Source organism: Schistocerca americana, chromosome 3, assembly GCF_021461395.2.
Source record: "Schistocerca americana isolate TAMUIC-IGC-003095 chromosome 3, iqSchAmer2.1, whole genome shotgun sequence".
In the NCBI taxonomy this organism is placed as follows: Eukaryota; Metazoa; Arthropoda; class Insecta; order Orthoptera; family Acrididae; genus Schistocerca; species Schistocerca americana.
The window spans coordinates 182,231,181-182,254,910 of record NC_060121.1 but is presented as its reverse complement, the minus strand read 5'-3'; the positions used below and the strand labels follow the sequence as shown (position 1 = coordinate 182,254,910).

Genomic DNA, 23,730 nt, shown 5'->3' with positions numbered 1-23,730 from the left:
TAGTAAACGACACTAATTATACCATAATGTATCAGTAAACTGCACAACTACTCCAGTGTCTAGGTCGGCAGGACAGGGCCCTGCGGAACACTGACGATAAGTCTTAAGTAGAACTTAAGTAGTGGTACAACTCTGGCACTCTGGGTTTCCCTCGCGAATCTGGAAACGTTCTCTTAATGTGTGACGCATTACCACTGTAATTTGCTCCTGATGAAAGTGAGTTTCGTAGTTCTCGGAAGTGGCTTCGCCAGAAACGACATAAAAAACCCATTAGGAAGGTGGTCGGCGCTGTTAATACACGGTAACGACGTCCTTATTCTGGAGGGAAGAAGTCAGATAAACAGAGAAAAGAGACCACCCCCTCCTCATGCTATTATAAGTTGTCGTTACAATTCTTACCAGCTCCGTTCATCACAGAGATGTAGCGGTGCCCGACTGCTTTGTCATGGTTGTGTTACGCGTTCGATCGTGTTTTAGTTAGCTTCCATTGAGTCGGGATGTACGCTTCGCTGCCGTAAAGAGATACAGCACCGAATGCAATACCTTCAGTGAACTCTGTAGTCCCTCTGGCAGATTATAAACTCACACCTTCAGAAATACGTGTTCCAGTATGAAAACAAAATTAACGATCCTGTAATACCTGAATTGTTAAGTACCAAACCATTACTAAGTAAAATGTTTCGAAATTAGTGTTCGGATGATGTTACTATATTCGTTGAAGTCAAAACATATGCAAGAGTATACTGATCGAGTATTACTAATCTCGCCTGTTTCCACCGATGTATTGTTTTGGTAGAAACTGTAGTGAGAATGCAAGCGAAATCCTTTGGCCGGCTAGAATATCTAAGGTGGTACTACTAGATTCTGCAACTAATGAAGAGCTGACTTAATTGGATGGGGAAGAGATTAACATGCATTCTTCAACACAACACTGGTAGCTCAGCCAGCTTTATGAATCGTTCACTCTGCATTCGACTGTTCATTGTTTTGAAACTAGCTGACAGGTTCCACGATATGACTTGATGGTCTATACTTCGTCTTCTTCACTTCATGGATTTTGCACTCTTGCCCGTGCTGGGTTCACAGTTGTCTCCAGCGTCTTTTGGGTCATCAACGATCTCTTTTTCCCGTCGACATGTAATCCAACGATGCCTTGGGAAGTCTGGTATTTTCCATTCTTTGAAAGTCGTCGGTCCATTTCGGTCTGTTGTTTAATATTTTATTATGCGCTGATTCTATATTTAATTCTTTCCTAGTATCTCCATTTCTTATCCTATCCATCATCGTACATCTTTTGACAGTCCTTAAATATCTCACTTCTGCCGATTGTATTTCAGTCTGTTGGTTTTGAGTCGGCGCCTCCCCTTCCCTGCCATAAAACAATGTGGGTAAGGCCATTACTTTATGCAATTTCTTTCCTAACTTCAGTTTCAGAAGTTTCTTGGTTCTTCCAAATAAAGTTTTAAATTTTCTAACCTTCTCCTTAATGTCTGTGTCATAATAAAAACTTATGTCACAGCCGAGGTATTTAAAGCTCGATACTTGTTTTAAAATACTGTTTTCTAGCAACGTTTTTGATCTGAGTGGATACTTTCCTTGAAACTGAAATTTTAAAAATATAAGATTATTGAAAAGATATATGAATTTCTGTAAGTGTGACTCATTTACTTGAAACGTGTTTTGATCGTCTGCAAGAAAAAAGTATTTGCATAGACACTGTTTGATAATTTAGTTCCTGGATTTGCTAGCAGTTTCCATTTCTTTAAAATGTCATCAGTATTTACGGGGTGAACCAGAGCTCTACCGTCAAACATTCAAACTATCAAATCAAAGTTGTAAAAAACAAGAAAACTTCCAATAAACGTGGGCTCAAAAATGAATACTTTAATTGCTGTGAGCGCTTGTTCAGTAGAATATATAGTTCCGCTGTAACGAAGATTTACTATTGTTCTTAGTTCTTAAGTATGGATTTCAGTTCCCATGTTTGCTGTACATTTTTTCTTGCTTGGTCCACATTACCATATTTGAAAGTTTGCTGGTGGAGTTCAGATTCATCCTGTAATTAAAAAGAGGGTTGATAAGCCACGCTCTTGTTAAGGTCTTGTATTTGCTAAAATTCGTTCGCTCCTTTTAATACTGGTGTAGTGTACATCTACAAATAATAAAATTGTCACAATATACTGTCGGATAAATTACTTCGTATCATAAGCTCTGTATTTCCATTGTATTCATTGGTAGCACTATTTCTCATATCTACCCTATAAGCGCCATAAAACCACAAGGTTCCTTTTCATACCAGACTTGCATGCATTTAACGTAGCTTCTTGCGCTGATTATACAGTGGTACATGACAGCGAATGTTCACGACAAACTCCAACGGGCTCTATTTCTGCTTCAGAAATAGTTTACGGAAATGGCGAGTGAAATAAATGAGACAACTCGAGCAACCTTTTATGCAAGAAAAAGACTCTTTACAAACCCCACTGCTGTTATGTAATGAAAGTATTCCTTTGACCGAACACGGCAAACGTCTCAATTCACTTGGACAAACGCCTTACCTTCAAGAAACACCTATCATATGTAGCGAACAAAGCAAATAATGCGTTTGTTGCCTTAAATCACTTAATAGCCAGAAAGTCGTCTCTAAATAGGAGAACGGTCACCTACTTCGTTGTTGTTATTGTGGTCTTCGGTACGAAGACTGGTTTGATGCAGCTTTCCAAGCTATTGTATAGTGTGCAAGCCTCTTCATCTTCTAATAGCTATTGCAACTTATACCTTTCTGAATCTCGTTATTGTATTTATCTCTTGGTCTCCCACTACTATTATTCCCCCCCACACTTCCCTCCCAGCCGGCCGAAGTGGCCGTGCGGTTAAAGGCGCTGCAGTCTGGAACCGCAAGACCGCTACGGTCGCAGGTTCGAATCCTGCCTCGGGCATGGATGTTTGTGATGTCCTTAGGTTAGTTAGGTTTAACTAGTTCTAAGTTCTAGGGGACTAATGACCTCAGCAGTTGAGTCCCATAGTGCTCAGAGCCATTTGAACCACTTCCCTCCCATACTACATAGGTGATCCCTTGATGTCTCAGAATGTGTCCTATCACCCGATCCCTAATCCTAGTCAGGTTCTGCCGCAAATTTTTCTCACCAGTTCTATTCAGTACCTCCTCATTACTTACGTAATCTATCCATCTACCTTCAGGAATATTCCGTAACAACACATTTCATAAGCTTCTATTCTCTTCTTGTCTAAACTGTTTGTCGTCCATATTCCACTTCCATACGTGGCTACATTCGATACAAATACTTTCAGAAAGGACTTCATAATACTTAAATCTATATTCGATGTTAACGGATTTCTCTTCTGCAGAAACGCTTTTCTTACTGTTGCCAGTATACATTTTATATTCTCTCTACTTCGGTGATCATCCGTTAATTTAGTGCCCAAATAGCAAAATTCATCTAATACTTTAAGTGTCTCGTTTCCTAATCTAATTTTCTGAGCATCACATGATTTAATTTGATTACATTCAGTTCTCCTTGTTTTTCTTTCCTTGATGTTCATCTCGTATCGATCTTTCAAGCCACTGTCCATTCGGTTCAACTGCTCTTTCAAGTCCTTTGCTGTCTCTAACAGAATTATAATATCATCGGCAAACCTCAAAGTTTTTATTTCTTCTCCCCGAACTTCAATTCCTAGCTCAAAGTTTTCTTTGGTTTCCTTTACTGCTTGGTCTGCGTACAGACCGAATGACATCGGGGATAGGCTACAAACCTGTCTCACTCCCCTCTCAAACACTGCTTCCTTTTCACGCCCACTGGCTCTTATGACTGCCGTCTGGTTTCTGTACAAATGGTAAACAACCTTTTGCTCCCTGTGTTTTACCCCTGCTACCTTGAGAATTTCAAAGAGAGTATTCCAGTCAACTTTGTCAAAATGTTTACAAATGCTACAAACTTAGGTTTGGATTTCCTTAACCTATGTTCTAAGATAAGTCGTTGTGTCAGTATTGCCTCGCGTGTACCCACATTTCTCCGGAATCCAAACTGATCTTCCCCGAGGTCGACTTCCACCAGTTTTTCCATTCTTCCGTAAATAATCAAAAATGTATTTTATAATCACGACTTATTAAACTGGTAGTTCGCTAATATTGACACCTTCAAAGTTGGTACTGTTACCACTTCGGTAACAAACAATGAGGGTGACACACAACACCAGAAATATTGTAATTACTTATTTATGTATGTTACGGATCAGACGTCATTGCCAATAATATTTTTTATAACAGTGATGCATGTAGTCCAGTATTTACGTGTAAGGATCCTTATACAACTGAATTACGGACTAGTCACTGCAACACAAAAAGTCGAATCTGTGGTTGTATGTATCATGTACCTGTACCTTGTAAAGTTGTGATGTTTTTTATTGCCTCTTTGGTAAATGTTTTGCCTCACAATTGTAATGTTGTGCTATTCATAAAAAATGTTTGTGTAGTTGGATGTATGGGCCGTCGGGTTGGAACCCTACGAAATAAAATAAATAAACGCAGTTTTTGGAGTTCTAATCAGGCGAGGTATGGCGGAGAACTGTAAAGTTGAGTCCTGTCTGGGTACCTCAGTCTGTGGGTAATATTGCCCACATAAGTGACATAAGGCAAGGTTACATGTAAGAGTCCTGGTCCGGGTTACAGCTTTCATGTCACAAAGGAATTACAGGCATTGGCTGAGAGTGGGTATTGACTTAAATCAATGTGGAAAGTTGAAAGTTTGCTCCGGGCTGGAATTTTAATCCGGGTCTCCTACCCACTATCTTTCATGTGTCAGGAAGTTTCCCTGCCACATCTGTCTCTACTGTTTAATGTGACTAGTAATTGATTTTGCAAATCTGAACGGCTCATAAATTTAAGTGAAAAGGAGAAAAGTAGAATAATTCTTGCTTCTTACGTGATGGACATTTGTTATTGACCTAACGGGTGAAACAAGTCCTCGGTGATAAGCTACTGAAATTTTGATTACAGTCTTCGCCTAATTCAGAGTCATAAAGAGGCATTATCCTTTCACTTTAACCAATGACATTACTACATATCAACACTGTCTATCCCTAAAAAGTGTAGTTAATTATTTGTAAAGTGTAAACTTTCACGGGGGAAAATGTCACATTTAATGAAATAAACCGGGGTATTACGCCGTGGTTGAATTTATTTCATATTAAAACCCAATGTTTCGTCCCAGGGTGTGAAACGGGCACTCAAAGAAGGTACGATGCCCCTTGAAAATGTCCTCCGCAGGTGGGGACGTAACGTTGGGATTTAATGTGAAATCCATCTGAACACGGTATAATAGCCCGTAATGTAGAATTAACTGTGTGTTAATTATTTGTTTCAAAGTTAAGAAACAACTTCAAAAGCTTCTCCGTGTAGTGTAATGTAGTGTAACAGATTTTCAGTTACATAATCAAAGCTAATAACTAATACGATCGTAGATGTGACGATTTGCTAGTATACTGAATGAGTGGCTTTAATTGCATGGGTTCCACCCACCAGCTTCTGAACATTTGATAAGAGTTTATTATTTTTGTTTGTTTGGATGAGCTACCCTGTTAGATGCTACCCATTGCACAAAGCAATTACTAAATAAAAAAGGGAAAAAAAGGGAAAACTGCAATGCACTCAAGCTAAAATTTATTTATTTATTTATTGGTTATTTAGCCTGACCAGATTAGCACCGTAAGGCCCCCTATTACATCTGATCAGAAACAAAACAAACTAAAGACATTACAAAATCAACCCAGTAATAATAATAACAACAACAATAATGATAATAATAACAATAATAACACTAACTGACACTAGTAATAGTAAGAGGCATTCACAATGATGTAGATTACCTTAGCACATTTGAAGCCATGTTTAGTATTATCAGCAGCGGAATGTATAAAGGAAGAAAAGAAGACTGAAATGACAGTGACAGTTAGTGATAGGAAAGAACGTCTGCCGACGGGGAACAGGGAAAAGTTGTGGGGGAGGGGCTAACGAGAGTGACCTGCAGGCAAGTATATTGGAGAAATGGCTATTGTGCTGGAAGGTAGGCCATCAGGTCTCTCCTGAAGTTTGGAAGGTATTTAATTTTTCTGATATTTTGAGGAATATTGTTCCAGAGTGGGGTTCCTGACACAAAAATGATTTTAGAAAGCTGGCAATCTATGTGACAGTACAGAGAGAAGTTTACTTTGTTGAAACCGAGCGGGGTGGCGCAGTGGTTAGCACACTTGATTCCCATTCGGGAGGACGACGGTTCAAACTCGCGTACGGCCATCCAGATTGAGGTTTCCGTGATTTCCCTAAATCGCTTCAAGCAAACGCAGGGATGGCTCTTTTGAAAGGGCACGCCCGAATTCCTTTCCCATCTTTCCCTAATCTGGTGGGATCGATGATTTTGCTGTTTGATCCCCTCCTACCAAATCTACCATCACCCAACACCACCACTTTGTTGAGAACAAGTATTTCTGCTGTGCTATTCAAATAAGAGAGTAAGACTTGAAGACAAATAAGGCAGAGTGGAAAGACTGAGAAGGCGATAGGGTAAACATAGAGTATGATAGCCTCTACGCTTATCGACACGTAGCCATAAAAATTGTTCGTAGGCTGATGTGATACGGCCGAAATAGCGTACCTCATAGATGTATCGTACACAAGCATTCATGGCCAGTTTTTAGTCTGCGTGCGCTTTCGTACGAAAGTCCTTAGAGAATGCCATCACCATAGTCAAGTATGGGAAGTGTTAGTGTCCCTACGACCTTCTATTCAAGCGCGAAAGGAAATACTTTTTTATATTACTGTAGTGAGTGATGTGATTCCATTTCTGTATCTTTCTTCTATCAGCATAAAATCAGTTTGGTTTCTATGTTTATCACCTAGTGGTTTCGAAATGTAGAGACTCCTCCAGTGGTATTTGAATCATGTATTTGTGGCTAATAGCTATCTTTTCCTGCAGATGTCAATAAACTGTTCTCCTCTGTCATCCCTCCTTCCAAGACCATGATTGCCAACTATGTGGTTCCCTGCTTACCTTCTCACACAATGGCATTTCAATCGTCTTACTATTTTGCAGCATCGTTGACTGCCATCCATGATTTTATCTGTGCTGAAATTGTTTACTATATCAGTTGTTCATCATGTTCAGAAGTTGGAATATATACGTGGACAGTCTGTGTATTTTTTTGTACTCCTTTCATCCTTACACCTGTAATCCTGCCACTTACATAGTCTGTTTCTTTCACACGCTTAGTCAATGTTCCTTTGTCGTAATCACCCCAACTCCATTCCTTCCTGTAGTTTGTCCTCCTGAGTGGTATATTACACATTCGTCTGACTGTAATTCTCCACGTCCATCCCATCTTACTTCAGCAACTCGTGCTAGGTTCGTTTTATTCTTTTCCACCTCTAGTTTTTCTGCTTGTAACAATGTTCTGACTTTCCAGGTATCAATCCTTGTTTTGCTATTGCGCCTCCATTCGAGTTGTCCCTTGTCAAGCCCCCCTTTTCCACCCCCTCCTCCGCCCCTCCCCCTACCCCTCCTGTGATTCAATTGGGTCGTCTAGAAGCCGCTTAATATCGCACAACACTGGCAGCGATTTATACCTTTAGATTCACTCAAATAAGAACGCTCTTTCGTCTTGTTTTGAACTCATTTTTAACCCAACAACAAGAACGAACAGCGAAAACAAAGATATCCGGCAACTGTAGCACTTGAGAGGCAAGGATATTGTCACTACTGGCCAGAGACGGCTTAAGTAAGTGCACTATACTTAAAAAGTGATGTGTCCAATATTACTGCGCAACATCTCAATCTCCCACTACACGTTCAATATTCTTGCGCATGGGGAAATTTTGCTCAATAATTTTGACCGCCTAGTGCCCGATGTAGGCACGACAACGGCCTCTACGCGCTCCGTACCGTCTGGTTCTCTTCACCGCCGCTCACGCATCATTCGTCTAGGCACTGCCACCCATGGGAGTGCATACGGGTGGCTACCCGGACTTTCTTCACATGCAACTGATTTTCCAAAAACAATTGATAGAGCGATTCCCCCACCCCTCCTCCTGCGCTTGTAGTCCTTATCCCGTAACTCAACTAGCAATTTCAGTACATCATTCTAGTTCCAAGTTTTGAATTAATATCTCAGGGGGCGAACAAAACAGCGTAAGTAACTGGACCGTTACAAAATGATTTCATTGGCTTTTATTAAAATGGCGTTATGAAGTACGTATGTTGTTGCAGTGTTCAGCACAGCAGTTTCCTGTGTATTATAATATTTCGTATGTGCTTCTACTTATTCTTATCTGAACGAAGCGCTATTGTGCTAAGTACAATAGAGTCTCGATTATCCGACCTAAACCGGCCGCGGCAAGGTCGGATAAACGGGAAGGTCGGATAACACGGAAAATATGACAAAAAAACACAAAAATTAAACTAAAGTAGGCCAAATGAGTTTAGTACAAAACGAATCAAATTAGACTGAATAGATATTTACTGTGTGAAGAAGTTAGTAATTGTCTTTTGTTTGCCTGCTGTTTGCAGTTTTTTTGCTGCTAAATCACGTAGTCTCTTAAGAAGTAAAACCTCGGTAAACAATGTTTCCTCCGGTTGCTCTACATATTTTAAAGCAGTTTCTAAGACCTTATGTCCTTCGTTGTGAGAAATCTTGGGCGTACTTTCCTCCACTACATCCGCTTCTTCGTCTTCTTTTTCGTTTACCATGTTGACTATTTTTTCTTATGTCACTTCAAATTCTTCATCTTGGACAATCCATTCATTTATGTCATCTTCTGTGGCGTCAGCACATCCCGGAACTTATCCTAACAATGAAAGCAGGGTAGTAGTTTCTGGTTCGGTCTGCTGCTGTAGATTTTCATCATCTGGAGTATTTTCTTGATTTTCCTGTAGTAAAATTTTCCAGGATTTTACAATTGTATTTGCTCCAACACTCTCCCAAGATTGGGCCACGTCATAAGCTACGTCTTTCAAATTAATACGGCGCAACTGCTCTAGCATATCTTCTCCCTTGTCCTTAGCATCAATTAAAGAGGAAAACAAGTAGTTACTCTTCAGTGTCTCTAAGGTCTCTTGGTCCATAGGCTGACATAAGGATGTGACATTTGGAGGCAAAACATGGCCTTTATATCTTGATCTTGATGTTCACCTTCATTAGGATGACAAGTGCCATTGTCTAGAAGCAACAGTGCTTTACGGGGAAAGTTGTTGGCTTTCAAAAACTTTTCAGTTTGTCGCACGAACTGGTTATAAAACCATTCTTTAAAAATATCTGAACTCACCCAATCATTTTTTTGGTTGTAATATTTCACGGTAAGCATATTTAGATACATTTTAAAATGCTCTCGGTTTTTTTTTTTGGCTTACCTATCATAGACAGTTTCATTTTCAAATTTGCAGTGGCGTTACTGCATGCAAAAATTGTCACTCTTTCTTTGCTACGTTTGTAGCCTGGCGCTGCCTTTTCGGCCTTTAACACTAATGTTTTTTCTGGTAACATTTTGTAGTTGAGACCAGTCAAGTCGCAGTTAAAAATTTGATCGTCTGTTAAGTTTTCCTTGTCCAATACCTTGTGAAGTTTATTCCTAAGCAACTGAACAGCTTCAAAATTTGCTGAACGCTTTTCAACACAGGCATTAAGTTGCCCATTTCCGTATCTTTTCTTCCATCTATCGAACCAGCCTGCACTAGCTGTGAAATCAGGTTCACCTTCATTTAGTTCTTTACGAAACTTTAAGGCTTTTTCCTGCAAAATAGGTCCCGACATGGGTACACCTTTATCTCTACGTTGAGTAAACCATAGGAACAAAGCTTCACTTACTTTTTCATAATAACATTTTTTCATGGTTTTCCGATCTTCCAAAACATCCGAGGTTGCTCGCTGAGAACACCACTTCTCAATTTCATTGCGGTTCCTTTTCCAGTCTCCAACTGTTGTTTTCCCGACGTTATAATCTTGCGCCACTTTTAATAAAGTTTCACTATTGTCTATACTTTTTAAAGCTTTTTCTTCCGTTGAAACGACCATCTTTTTCCGTTTTGAAGCCATCACCACAAATTTTTACAATAAAGTGCAACACGTCCACTCCACTACAGATCTAAGTCAGCACTGAGGAGTGAGGAGTAGCAGACAGCGACAATGAACTGAGTATCAACAAACAACACGTTACGTCACTGACCTGCCGTCGGCTGACGCACTGCCGGCGCGGTGAAAGGGTCGGATAATACAGAAGGTCGGATAACCGAAGAGCGGATAATCGAGACTCTACTGTACGTGGCATACTTATTCTGAAGGGATTTTTTTTTTTTCAAGTTAAGGCTGTGGCCGTCTGCGTACAATATGGCAGTCTGTTATTTGCCTCGGCCAAATTACATTCCTATAGCCAACGTTGGGATAAAGAGTTTTACTGTGGCAAAGTTACATTACTGTAGTAACTTGAATAACCGTACAGAATGATGCAGACGCTGACGGCTTCGGAAGGCCGAATTTTCTTGTGTGTGCAGTCAATTAGAGCGAACTGTTATTTACGTACGAGCCAAATTGAGTGTTCATATTCTACAACACCAGTATAGTCGATCGCTGCGTTAGGCGTAGTTTATGGGCGAGTAAAAACTCACAGTTACCATCCGCATTTGGCGTGTGAAGTGGTTTAAGAATCTAATCTACTCTTTTCTCTTTGCAGGCCTCAGATACCAAAGTGGTAACTGGAAACAAAGAAGACTACGTTGCCGGTAAGTACGGGTAATGTGCCACAGTTTAAAGTCTATTGCGGACTTTCATGTGTAATTAATATGCAGTATCTACTCTCTAGACGCTTCTGCAGACGCTTTATTAAAGCATTTTGTGCCGGCTGTTTTCTGTAAACCTTTGTTATGTCAATTTGGCGCAACACTCCCCAATTATCCTGGTTATCTGGATCTAATATACCAGAATGCACAGATTTTTTTCTGTAGTGAGTCATATTAAACATCATTCGCAAGACAGTCTTCATTCTTACACCAAAAAGAACAAAAATCGCTATGAGGTAAAATGTTACATAAAGCGACGGTTGTGTTTCAGTACTGTTGTGCTCTACTAACACCTTACTATGGTAGGTGGTATGCCCTTCTCCTCCTCTAAACTCTGAACTTAGACAGGCAGTTATGGGGGATCAATAGTTTAGCGTGGACTCTGGCAATGTGACTTCGTATTTTCAAATGTGAAAATCGTTGCCAGACGGTAGAGCGGTGGAGATGCTGTCGGAAGCCGTAAGGGAGTTGCAGTGTAAAGTGTGCTCAGAAAAAATTGTAAAAAAGGCAATACGTTGCGCTGTTTTCGAGGTAATTAGCACTGAACTTAGCCATACAGGTGACTGCACGCGTAAATTCAAATAGCCTGCCAGATACAATTAGTGTCAATTGTTCTCATAGCGTAGGTCAGGCTCATCCAAGAATTGCGCCCGGCGGGCACGGCCGCGCCCCCTCGCGGCCAGGCAGTGTAGTTCAGCGCCCCGTCCGCGACCGTGTGTCGCTGGTGTCGGCATAGGAGCGAGAGAGAGAGAGAGAGAGAGAGAGAGAGAGAGACAGCTGCGGAGCGAGTGAGACCGCACAGCACTGCTCTGCGCTGGACCGTCCCGCTGTCAGATGCAACGCAAACAAAAGATCAGAGGAAGCGCACCTCTGTAAAAGAGGCCGATGAGCGGTAAAACAAGCAAACTATTTACTGTTTAGGTAACAACTAGTGTTCGTGTGGCAGAATTACTACGTAAAGCTTTAGACAACAATATCCAAAACAAGAATCGAAGAACATCTTAGTTATTTTCTGACCCACAGGCTCATTCTATTAGTACTGCACATGCAAACTCGTCATATGTACAATAGGCGTCTTCTGAAAAACATATCAGTTTCTTAAATGAACTAGAGTCATAAATATTCTATTTTAGAAATAACTTTATGTGAGGCATATAGAGTCTCATTCTTACTGTTAGCAGTTACAAGTAAACATTTTTTGTTATACTTCGGGCTACATCTCTTTGTATCCATTTTCAGAGTTTCGAAATCGGATCCTTACTTTGCTGTTTTGTACGTAATGATTTCAACCGACCAAGTTTGAAAACTTATTAAAAAATAGAATGAAGGTTATAAAGCTCTTTAATTCTTACAGTCAACATTGTTAAAGAAGACAATTAACATTTTACACTTTTTTTCTTTTTCGAGGAAAAGGTTTCGTCAATGTTTGGTACAATATTCCCTGAGACTGGTAACCTCAAAGAATTAGTCAAATTTTTATAGCCAAGTAATGAACGGTTCTTAGTTTTAGCAAACTTTAAAAGAGAAAAAGAGCTCTTAGATATACGTGGAACCAAACATTGAGAGAACTTAGGCCGCGTGCTTGTGCAAAAGAGGATATTTCTCCTGTGAAAGATAGCTGTAAAAGTCATCCAAACTTTTACACATGGGAAAGCGTTCCTTCAGGTGGATATCGCAGTGCAGGTCAGTCAGCTCTAGTTGAAGCACTTGGGAACGTCCTCCGCCAGAAGGGAATACGGGCGAACAAATATATATAAGACCGATTCAAGCTCACTTATCTCCAAAAATCTGTTTTCAAACCGTTCTTGTAATTCGCAAATAATTGCAACATAATCTGAAAAATCCACATCTTCTTTAACGCTGTCTAGTGCAGGAAAGTGTCTACAATTATTCTTGCCTAATTGTTTTTCCCACAAAATAAGTTTTTTTTGATATGCTAGAATCGTCTGCACTAAATCAACGGCGTAGTGATTTTCGCGTTGGAGTGAAATGTTCAAAGTATTTAAATGACCAGTAAGATCACTCAAAAAAGCCAAATTCGCACACCCACTTAGGATCACAAAGTAATTCTTCTGGACGCCCTTTCATTTCCAAAAAGGTTTTTATATCGCCCCTCAAGGAGAAAAACCGATGAAGCACCTTTCTTCTGCTCAGCCATCTTACTTCGGTGTGGTAGGGGATGTCCGGGTATTCCACTTCGATATCAGCCAGAAATTCTTTAAACTGGCGATGTGTGAGTCCATGCGAGCGAAGATAATTAACCGTTCGAAGATCTGTGTCCATAACATTTTTTATGTTGACAATCTTCGCACAAAGTGCTTCCTGGTGTATCAGACAATGGACTGACGCGAATAAGGAACAGCCATTTTTGACCTGACGTAACTCAGAAATCCAGTGCGTATCCCTCGTAGCGCAGGGGCTCCATCCCTTGTTACACTGGTCAGGCGTTCCCATTTTAAACCCATTGACTCTAACACGTTTTCCACGGCTAGAAAAATATCCAAACCCGTGGTTGTGTGCTAATGGTATAAGATCGAGAAATTCTTCGGTGACACGCAGATTGTCGTCGACATCTCGAATGAACATGACGAGCTAAGATATGACCGCAACGTCCACGGACTCTTCAAGAGCGATAGAAAGTGAACTGAAGTTTGCCGCTCTCTCCATTAATTGCTGCTCCATATCTGAGACCATATCTTCGACTCTGTGAGCAATAGTTTGAGGCGAAAGAGCTATTTTTCAAATTTTTCCGTGAGGTCTGGTGGACAAATACAAGCCGCCGAGTTGGCCAGGCAATCCTTGATGAGATTCCCAGCAGCAAAGGGTTTCCCTGCTTTCCCAATTCTCAGTGATCATTTGAAACTTGCACGCAAACTTTGCCCACCTGTTTCCTGCTCGTACCAAGCCAAAAAAGAACATACAATTAACTTTGTACAATCTTGTTTTTAAAACACTTTTATCACTTTAACAATAAACTGTTTCATTCAGTGAAACTCAAATTAAAAACTAACAAAAAAGATTGGCTTTAGATGCGTTTTCCCCCAGTTCAGCTGAATAGGACAGCGATGTGTGGTCGCAAAAAAAAATTTTATCTATCGCAATATTTGCGTACAGCGGCATGGCGAGGCTGGGCGGGCGGTCCGCACGGCCCTCAGCGGCGCGGCTCAGCCGCTGCGGCAACATACGAATTCGCCCGGGGCGCTGGACGTGCCCTTAAGTGCTAGGATTTCACCCGGAACAAGTCCCGCCCATTCACCCCCCTCCATGCCTATCCGTAGTGTAAGGTCCTCCCCTAAACAGCCGCCAGTTCCGCGAACTGGAAGCTACAACAAAGTTGCTATCGTCTCAGTCCAACACATGTTAGACTGCGATGAAATTCAGTAATGATAAAAAATTTAGGTTTTTCTGGATAGTAATATAATATGAATGTGTATTAATAAAGAAATAAAAATATTTATAAAGAATTGAAAGCATCGCCAGCAAGAGAAAACAAAAAAAAAAAAATAACGTGATGTTATTTAAGGGCAATAATGAAAAATTTTCATTAACTAGCACACTTACTATAATACGTTCATTTGAGGGATACAGCAGAGCAAACATACAATGCGAGAACAATGGTCTTGAATCTGTTATGTCGGTAGTAAAACCACGAAAGCAGTCGAATAACTCTACTGTCTAAAATCAACGTTATACAGAAATAAGTCAAAGTCGTTTTGTTTATGTAGGCCCTCATAGTAGCTCACGAACATTAAAGAATATAAGAATACCGTAAAGTAGATATGCTTAATGAAAGCAGTAAGATATTTGCTTAAGTGACATATTTCGTTAGTATTTGTATGGGTTATGGGTGAATTTTAACTTGTAAATTCTTTCAATGCCATCCCTGCGCATTATAAACGAGGTTATAAAGAATTGTGGCTGTTTCTGTGTGATTAGTGTCCTATATGCTGATGAAAACGTTTCAGGAAAATAATCTGTCGTTATTCTCTGCCCTGTCTGTCTTTAACCAACAGATTTATTAATTTCGTAAATGTCATTCAAACCATTTTTACAAATAATAATAATGATGATGTGTTTGTTTGTCACGGAGTAGTTATGGAGGAAATAAATGCTGCAGTGTTTCACATATGTTAAACGTCCTTCATGCGGTGCAAGCTCTTCTTCCACCCCTAAAACTTTTCAGCAAAACTATTCAGTGAATAACACGCAAAACCAGCTTGGATCGATCTGGCTAGAACAAAGTAATTTTGATGCCCTTTGGAAGTATAGTGAACATTGGTGCTTGTTTCACATATATTGTCTGAGTTCTGAAACTGAAGTGTCAAGTATACTGTGGTTCCACTTTCTCCAAGCAAATTATTCTTTTAGGATAGGTTTTTCCAGTTTTAGTTTTGATCCAGAAAAACTTAAATTTCTTATCATTACTGAATTTCATCGCAGTCTAACATGTGTTGGACTGAGACTATAGCAACTTTGTTGTAGCTTCCAGTTCGCGGAACTGGAGTCTGTTTACGGGACTTCTTCCGGGTGAAATCCTAGCGCTAACGATTCCTGGGCGCTGGCCGCGGGCGATCGCGGGCCCTAGCGCCCCAGGGGCACAGTTTGGACGAGCCTGGCGTAGATGATAGCGCACTAGGCTGTTCGATCCTTACTAAACTTCCCACGCCCGGGTTCCCGGGTTCGATTCCCGGCGGGGTCAGGGATTTTCTCTGCCTCGTGATGGCTGGGTGTTGTGTGATGTCCTTAGGTTAGTTAGGTTTAAGTAGTTCTAAGTTCTAGGGGACTGATGACCATCGATGTTAAGTCCCATAGTGCTCAGAGCCATTTTTTGATCCTTACTAAAGTCCCATGTCCAACATTTCTATCACTCTCTTGTTCGGTTTTAAGAAACCAAACTAAGAACACCTTTGGCGGCTCCATCCTTGGCGGGCCGCTTGAATTTCGCGCAACTGCCTGACTGGTTAACTTCGATGTTAATTACCTCGGAAACGGCGCAACGTATTGAATTTTTTCCTAACAATTTCTTCTCAGTATAAACAACATTTGCAAAACTTGTACAAGCTTTTCAAACTCTTTCTGACCATCGTTTCTATATACAAGATTTTTCCACCTAACTCTGCCACCTCATATATTTCTGATACGGAACAAAATGTGAAAAATGCAACTGGCCATGGATGCACCTACGTCAGGGGCTCACACAAACTTAATAACTTCTGAAATAGTTAGACCTTAAAGTATGATAATAGAGTCTAGTTTCTGCCATAACAGGCAGAACAAGGGTTGCCAACAGCAGGCTTCAGGATAGTGCAGGCAACCCGCATTATGTCACTGCAGTATTCCGGCAGAAAGTATGGCACCGTTTCGATTATTTAAACTTTAAGTATTCCTGGAGGTATAAGATTTAGAGCAGTGACACCAAATCTGCCATCACTGATTGTACCTCCAGTTTCATTGCGTTAGCAAGAACATACATGTGCCATTTTTTAGTGTAGCTCTGTGTTGAAAGTGATGTTTGTTTACATTTATGGTTTGTGGATTCCTGCACATTGTGTAAGCCTCTGAAATAGGTGCATGCCTGGGCAATTGCATTTTTGACGTTTTGTTTCATTACAGAAATATGTGAGGTGGTGAAGGTAGTTGGGACACCCTATGTATATCTGGGGAATTCCACTGACACGTATGGGACAGTTGTACAGTATTTTATTGTTCATAAACCACTGCTATGTGTTACTGACTGTCAATAATATCAAAAACGGTACTGCCTATCTAAAGTAGGGAATATTCTTTTTTTCTCGCTATAAATTACTATCTTGTGCTTTTTCATATTTTTGATGAAATGCTCTATACATATGTCATGTGCAGGACATCGTACGAAAAACAAAGTGCACATATCGAGAGTCAATCAAAAAATTCGGTTAACTGAAAAATCTTACTGTAATAAGACAATTTTTTCTTGAGAAAATGTAGTGTCTCACATCTTACAAACAAAACACTGCTAAAATTTGTGAGTCCTTGAAATTAGAACAAAAAATATATTTCTATCATGTGTGGGATAGAGGTGTCACATGCAGGAATCTGTACACATATCTGGTAAGACACAAATATGTGAAGGGATCGGATAATTGCCAGCCACGGTGGCCGAACGGTTCTAGGAGCTTCAGTCCGGAACCGCGCGACTGCTACGGTCGCAGGTTCGAATCCTGCCTCGGGCATGGATGTGTGTGATGTCCTTAGGTTAGTTAGGTTTAAGTAGTTCTATGTTCTAGGGGACTGATGACCGCAGATGATAAGTCCCATAGTGCTCAAAGCCATTTGAACCATTTGATCGGATAACTTAATCCTAAGACTACACATGTACTGCTTATGCAGTAGGTATGGTCTAGTGACGAAGGAAGTCGCAGAGTACATTTTTTAAGACAGTGTCATCTGCCTCACAGATTTATTTAATAAAAACAGCGACATAAACAAAATGCAGTATCTAAAATTAACACTTTTTAAGGTTGTTAGGTTCAGCTTCATATGTAGTGAGAGCAGATAATACAAATAATGGCAATATATCCCAAAAAGCGGAAGATTCCATGTTTGTTTACAATGTCTGATATTGCAGTCTTCTTCAAATTTCATCATCATGGTAATAAATGCAGTCATGGGGAACTGGCCACTTGAAGTTACCTCACCCAACTTTGTGCATAACTGATATCTTGATCCCCACTGAGTCAATTTTACAAAACTCTCCAGGATATTTTTGTCCATTGTATGTCACAATTACCTAATCTCCTGCGACCAACTGTCGTGTTAACTGTGCTAACAGGAGTAAATTACACCGCAGTTTAAGACACTCTTTTTACATATTATTTCTTGTTCATTTATATTAATCACACGAGACTGTGATATTCGTGAATTTCAGGAACATTTTTCCAAGATTCCTCTTGTTCAACGTTTTGTTTAATTGTCTCCTAACCCACACAGAGTACGGTAGTATTTTTGCCAACGTCAGACGCCACTTTTTAGAAGTCCTTGGCAGACTGGACAGTTGTTGCTACCTCTCCTTGGGCCCCGCTCTTCTGGCGTACAAGACTATTTGCGTTTCCACCCACTCCATCCACGACACCTTTTTCATGTAAAGTGGCAAGATATTTCCAAGTAAATTTCTTCGAATGCTTTGCAAACAAGAAATCAAGAAGTCTAATCATGAATCAATTTTTAATTCCTGAGTGTGGGTCATCATTCCGAATTATCACCTCTTCAGAATCAGATCCAAGTTCATTTTGACAAATTGTATCACACAGTACATTCATGAAGACAAATGTTGTGTCTTTGTCCTTCTGTGCAGTATTTGAACATATCAGGTAAGTTTACATTTTCCATTGTAGAATGTAGCTGTAGTAAATATAGAACACTTCTTTTAGACCAGAATGCACTGTGAATCTCATTTTAATACTTGCAGGAGTATGACATAGCAAAATATACCTGAAGGAGTATTTTCCCAGTTTATATTCTTTTATCCCTTTCAAAGTCTGCATGCGGTTAGTGTTCACGTAATGTAGCATTTTATGGAATTGTTCTAAGAGAAATTTATACAATTCTCCCAAACATCCTCCCTAACAGAGGAGCTGAAACCTCCCAGCGTCATCTTATCTCCAAGGTATTACTTTTTCAGGCTCACTTGGAAACACGAGTGTACTCCCAGAACTACACGTGGAACATTTATTTTGCCAACAATTAGAATTTAAAGTAAAGTAACATAAATGGCGTTTCCTAAAGTCATCACAGTAGTGGTATTACAGACTCTTCAACTTCAGAATGAAATTCTTATGGTCAGCATGAGTAGACTTCAAGATTAGGACATTCTGTGGTCTCAAGGAGCAAAGCTTTGAAAAGCCTATACGTAAGACTGTACTACCTTCTTCTTTGAAAATCTCGAAGACCTCTCGTAAAAACGTTGTCAGATAATTTTTTTTCCATTTAACCAAAGATGTATACTCTCTTTCACCCTGGACATGTGCATGGAATATTAGGCCGAAAGAAGAACTCGGCAACTTGGGAATAATCTTTATTGTAATTAGAGGACGTTCTCTTGTGCGTTTCATTTGCAAGGGCCAGGCCAATTTTCTTTGCAACTCCTCGAACTACAGCTACCTTCTCCTGAGGGTATGTTTGAAGTGCTCGCATAGATTTTGATCAAGCGTTGTCGAACGTCTGAGGACGTCGGTATGGTGATATAGAGTTGGAGTTGGGATGGTGAGAAGAATAGCATTCTTCTTTTTTGCCCTCTGAAGGCGCTTTCGATCACACCCCTTCTTTCGAAGCTCCTGAAGTTTCTGTTCTGTCCTACGTTCTTTTTTATGTTTTTTAATTTCATTCATCCTTTTATTTTCTTCTTCCAGAAACCGTGGATTTTCTTCTTTGCTGCGACTTCTCATTTTCCTCATCCTGGCTGCATTTGTGGGCGTCTTTTTTGGTTGATCTGCGAGTTCTGTCAAAACGTAAGCTAAATATGGGTAGAAAGGAGTAAATTCACACACTTACAGCATTGTCTAAGTAAAGTTAGCACCCTTTGCATACATTTATATGCATATGGTGTCATACGTGGGACAAAAGTAAAATTATGATTCATACGACTGTAGTGAACACATAATTGAACTGTTGCTGTCAAATGTCGGTACCTCCTCTCCAATCGTAGGAAAGAGGGTGATCCTCATTTTAAACTTCTTTTTCTGGATGCAATTTCACTCATAACATTTTTGTGACGTGCAGGACAACTGATTTTGCGTCATTGAACTCAAAATTATATGGTCATAAACTACAGATATGTTAATAAAATATGCATGTTGAGTAATGCTTACTGTTTTCAGAAACTAGAACCGCTTTCAGTTTATCACACCCTTGGTATGCAGCTGTACGACTTGCAGATATACTTATTCAGTATGCACAAATCAGCTGATGGGAAGCCACCTTTAACATAATGCTACCAACTGCTAAAATGAAAATTTCCTTGCGTATTATGTAGGGCATTGCTGTTGATATATTTCATTACCCTATAATACACTTTCCAACATTCAAAACATTTTTTTAAGATACACGTATGGTTACTGCTTTTCATGGAATCACCCTTATATATTTAGCTTTGAAAGTTTGGTTTTGTAGTCTCGCACTTATCCTCGGCCCACATGTTAATACCTCATTCAAATTTTCACATTAAGAAATATTTCCAGAGGTGAAAGAAGCGATAAATAGCAGTCCCCTGGATTTGTAGACCAGCACTTAACGCCATCTGAGTCACCGAGCCAATTTCCTAGCGATCTACTCTCTGAAAGAGGCATTAATACATGAACTGAATAAATAGAAATGAGCTACTAACATATGCAACATGTGACTCTAGTTTACTTATACTTTTCACTGATGATGAAACGCCACTTCCCTTGCCCAGTTAACAAATGCAGATGTAGCGCTTAGCTTATAAACACGATTATAAAAATTAATTTTAACACCTTAACGAACATAGTTATACTGTTATACGGTACAGGCAATCTGTTATGCAGGGTGTTCAACAAAGAGTGTTGAGTACTTTGAGAGGTAGCATACTTTTCGAAACAAGGAAAATAAATCCAATAAATATTGGTCCGGAAAGGTATATTTTCTGAGATAAACACCTGTTTATGGTTCAAATGGCTCTGAGCACTATGGGACTTAACATCTATGGTCATCAGTCCCCTAGAACTTAGAACTACTTAAACGTAACTAACCTAAGGACAGCACACAACACCCAGTCATCACGAGGCAGAGAAAATCCCTGACCCCACCGGGAATCGAACCCGGGAACCCGGGCGTGGGAAGCGAGAAAACACCTGTTTATAGGAAGCGCTGCGCGACACATGGTTGCGGATATTAGCACAGTCGTCGTATTGGAGCTCCGTCAAATGTGTCGGCAGGGTATCATGTTGTCTTGATCACGGTACTCTACCTACCATCAGGTGGCCTGCAGTCAGTTGTGTGCGTAGAGTCGTCGTGTAGACCACTTTAGTTTCCTGTCATGTTTGTGGGCCTTTTTTTACAGTATCGTCAAATGTTTAAATGTGTGTGAAATCTTATGGAACTTAACTGCTAAGGTCATCAGTCCCTAAGTTTACACACTACTTAACCTAACGAAAAAAAAAAAAAACACTCCCATGCCCGAGGGAGGACTCGAACCTCCGCCGGGACCAGCCGCACAGTCCATGACTGCTGCGCCTTTGACAGCTCGGCTAATCCCACGCGGCACAGTATTGCCAACCCTGGGTTCGTGTCATGGTGTTTTACCCTCTTCCAGACGCAGATTCACTTAGGTGTTTCACACTGGACTCGCATTCGGGAGGACGACGGTTGAATACCGCGTCCGTCCATCCTGATTTAGGTTTTCCGTGATTTCTCTAAATCGCTCCAGGCAAATGCCGGAATGGTGCCATTGAAAGGGCATCCTTCACTAATCCGATGAGACCGATGACCTCGTAATGTGGTCTCTTCCCCCAAAACAACCCAACCCAGTTAGGTGTTTACTGTTACTGCTCAGTTTGTACGCACAAATAGCGTAGTACATTTACCTTTTCTCTCATGCACCACCTGTTAGCAATGGAAGCTTACTACCCGACAAGTGAAGTGGCAGATAGGATAGATAGTCTGCTATGGTTTAGCAAACGGATGTAGCCTGCGAGCCATGGCCCTGTACCCCGAAATATATCCACAGCGTAGAGTACCCTCTGACAAGCTGTTGGGCAGACTTTTCTATCGTCTGAGGGATACAGGTACCCCTGCACCTCGGAAGGCTGACAGCGGAAGGCCCCGCACAGTTCTCATGCCTGACACGGAGGAGCGCGCGCGACGTTTGGTGGAAGGAACCCCTGGGACCAGTGTGCGACGATTAGCGGCAGCGAAAGGCGTGTCTCACTTTGTTATCTCGGGGGTACTTCATGAAAAATTGCTGTACCCATATTTCCCACAGCGCATTCAGGCCCTAAGTCCACAGGATCATCCTGGCAGACGGCGGTTCAGACAATGGCTGTTGCCGAAGTATGGCGTAGATCCACCGTTCACATCCAAGATTTTATTTACCGATTAGGCAGGGTTCCATAACTAGCATGTATGGGCAGATGTAAATGCCAAGCAATTCGGGATAAAGGGCATCAACATCGTTTCTCAATCGACGTATGTGCGAGAGTACTTGACAGTGGATTAATAGGCCATACTTGCTGCCACGAAAGTTAATTGGGGCGCATTATCTGGACTTTCTCGTTAATATATTGCCTACCTTGCTAGAGGCTGTGCCTCTGCAGCAACGGATACAAATCTGGGTCATGCACGATGGCGCACCAGCACACTTTCGTCACAATGTGAGCGAACATTTAACGCAGACATTTCAGGACCGATAGGTTCGTCGGTGGGGCGACATCTTGGCCTGCTCGTTTCCCAGACCTCATTTTCCTAGACTTTTAATTATGGGGACACTTGAAGAAATCGGTGTAAGACACTCCAATCAACGATGTGCGGACGCTACATGGTTGCGTCTTCAATGTGTGCCAGCAAGTACAACAACAACTGGATATACTTCAAAGGGTGCGTCATTCATATGCTGGAGGGCAGAGGTGTGTATTGTCATGAATTAACGCCAGGTTGAACACATCCTGTAAACATATGTTTATCGCAGAAAGTATGCATTTCCGTACCAATGTTTTTTAAGATTTATCACAGAAAGAATGCATTTCCGGACTCATGTTTATTGGACTTATTTTTCTTGTTTCGACGAGTACTACCACCTCTCAAAGTATTCGAGACTTCTTTTTGAGCACTGTGTATAGCTACAACAATCTTGGAACTCAAAAATTTACGGTCGTTAGATGTAAAGCGTGTGAGATATTCTTGTACGCGGTACGGGACACTGACAATTATTTTAACTTTAAACAATATCAGCACTGCAAAACTTTCAGAAATCTCTGGCATCTCAGTGGACGGAAAGAGGTGGCTACTAAACATTGGTTCTATTTCGCCTTCTGATTATTCATTAGTTTCAATTATTTGTATTAGTGTATTTTCGTTATACCTTCACACAGTCTCTCACAAATATTTCCAAAAACAATAGTTTAACATATATTCCATCATGTTCCTAAACATTATCGCATATGGTACATTAAACAAAATTCTTACCTTGTTTGCAATTCATGACGTGTTTCAATGGAGATTTTTAATTTTTCTTATTTTTTTCCTCCAGCATCTTTTTTTGTCTGCTTGAGTGGGTTTGTTAAATAAATAGGTCCTTCCTCTATAATTCTGTAAGATGCAAAATTTGATGCTTAATTTAATCTTCTGTACCTCCCTATTCGTAAATAAAATCTCATTATCTATTTTGTTGTCTTGTTGCTTGGTGAGCGTATTTATTTCTACATCTACGTGACTTATTCACTGTATAGCAGAGGGTCCTTTGAACCACCTTCAGCGCATGGGAAAAATAAACATGCAACTATTTCTGTACGACCTCTGATTTATGCTTTTTTATTAGGATTTTCATTTCTCCCTACTTAGCATGACGCGAGTAAAATATTGTCGCATTCAAGGGAGACATATAGTAATTGAAATTTCGTGAAAAGACAGCGCCGCAGCGAAAAGTGCCTTTGTTTTAGTGATTGCCACCCCAACTCTATCATATTCATGACACTCTCTCTCCAATTCTGCGATAATATAAAACGAGTCCTTCTTTGGACTTTCTCGATGTCTTTCATTAGTCCTATCTGATAAGGATCCCATACTACACAGCAGTACTCTAGAAGAGGACAGACAAACGCAGTATAGACAGTCTCTTTTGCAGACCTATTGTATCTTCCAAGTGTTTTGACAATAAAACGCAATCTTTGGTTTGTCT

The 23,730-nt window shown here is 40.5% G+C and overlaps 1 protein-coding gene across 1 annotated transcript in view; it reads left to right on the top strand.

Annotated features, from left to right (window-relative positions):
- Window positions 1-23,730, top strand: part of LOC124605960 — a 661,483-nt gene that overhangs the window by 277,421 nt on the left and 360,332 nt on the right. The window contains exon 2 of the mRNA XM_047137923.1: window positions 10,736-10,784. Within this exon, the coding sequence (XP_046993879.1) occupies window positions 10,736-10,784 (49 nt within the window). The remainder of the gene's footprint in view (window positions 1-10,735; window positions 10,785-23,730) is intronic.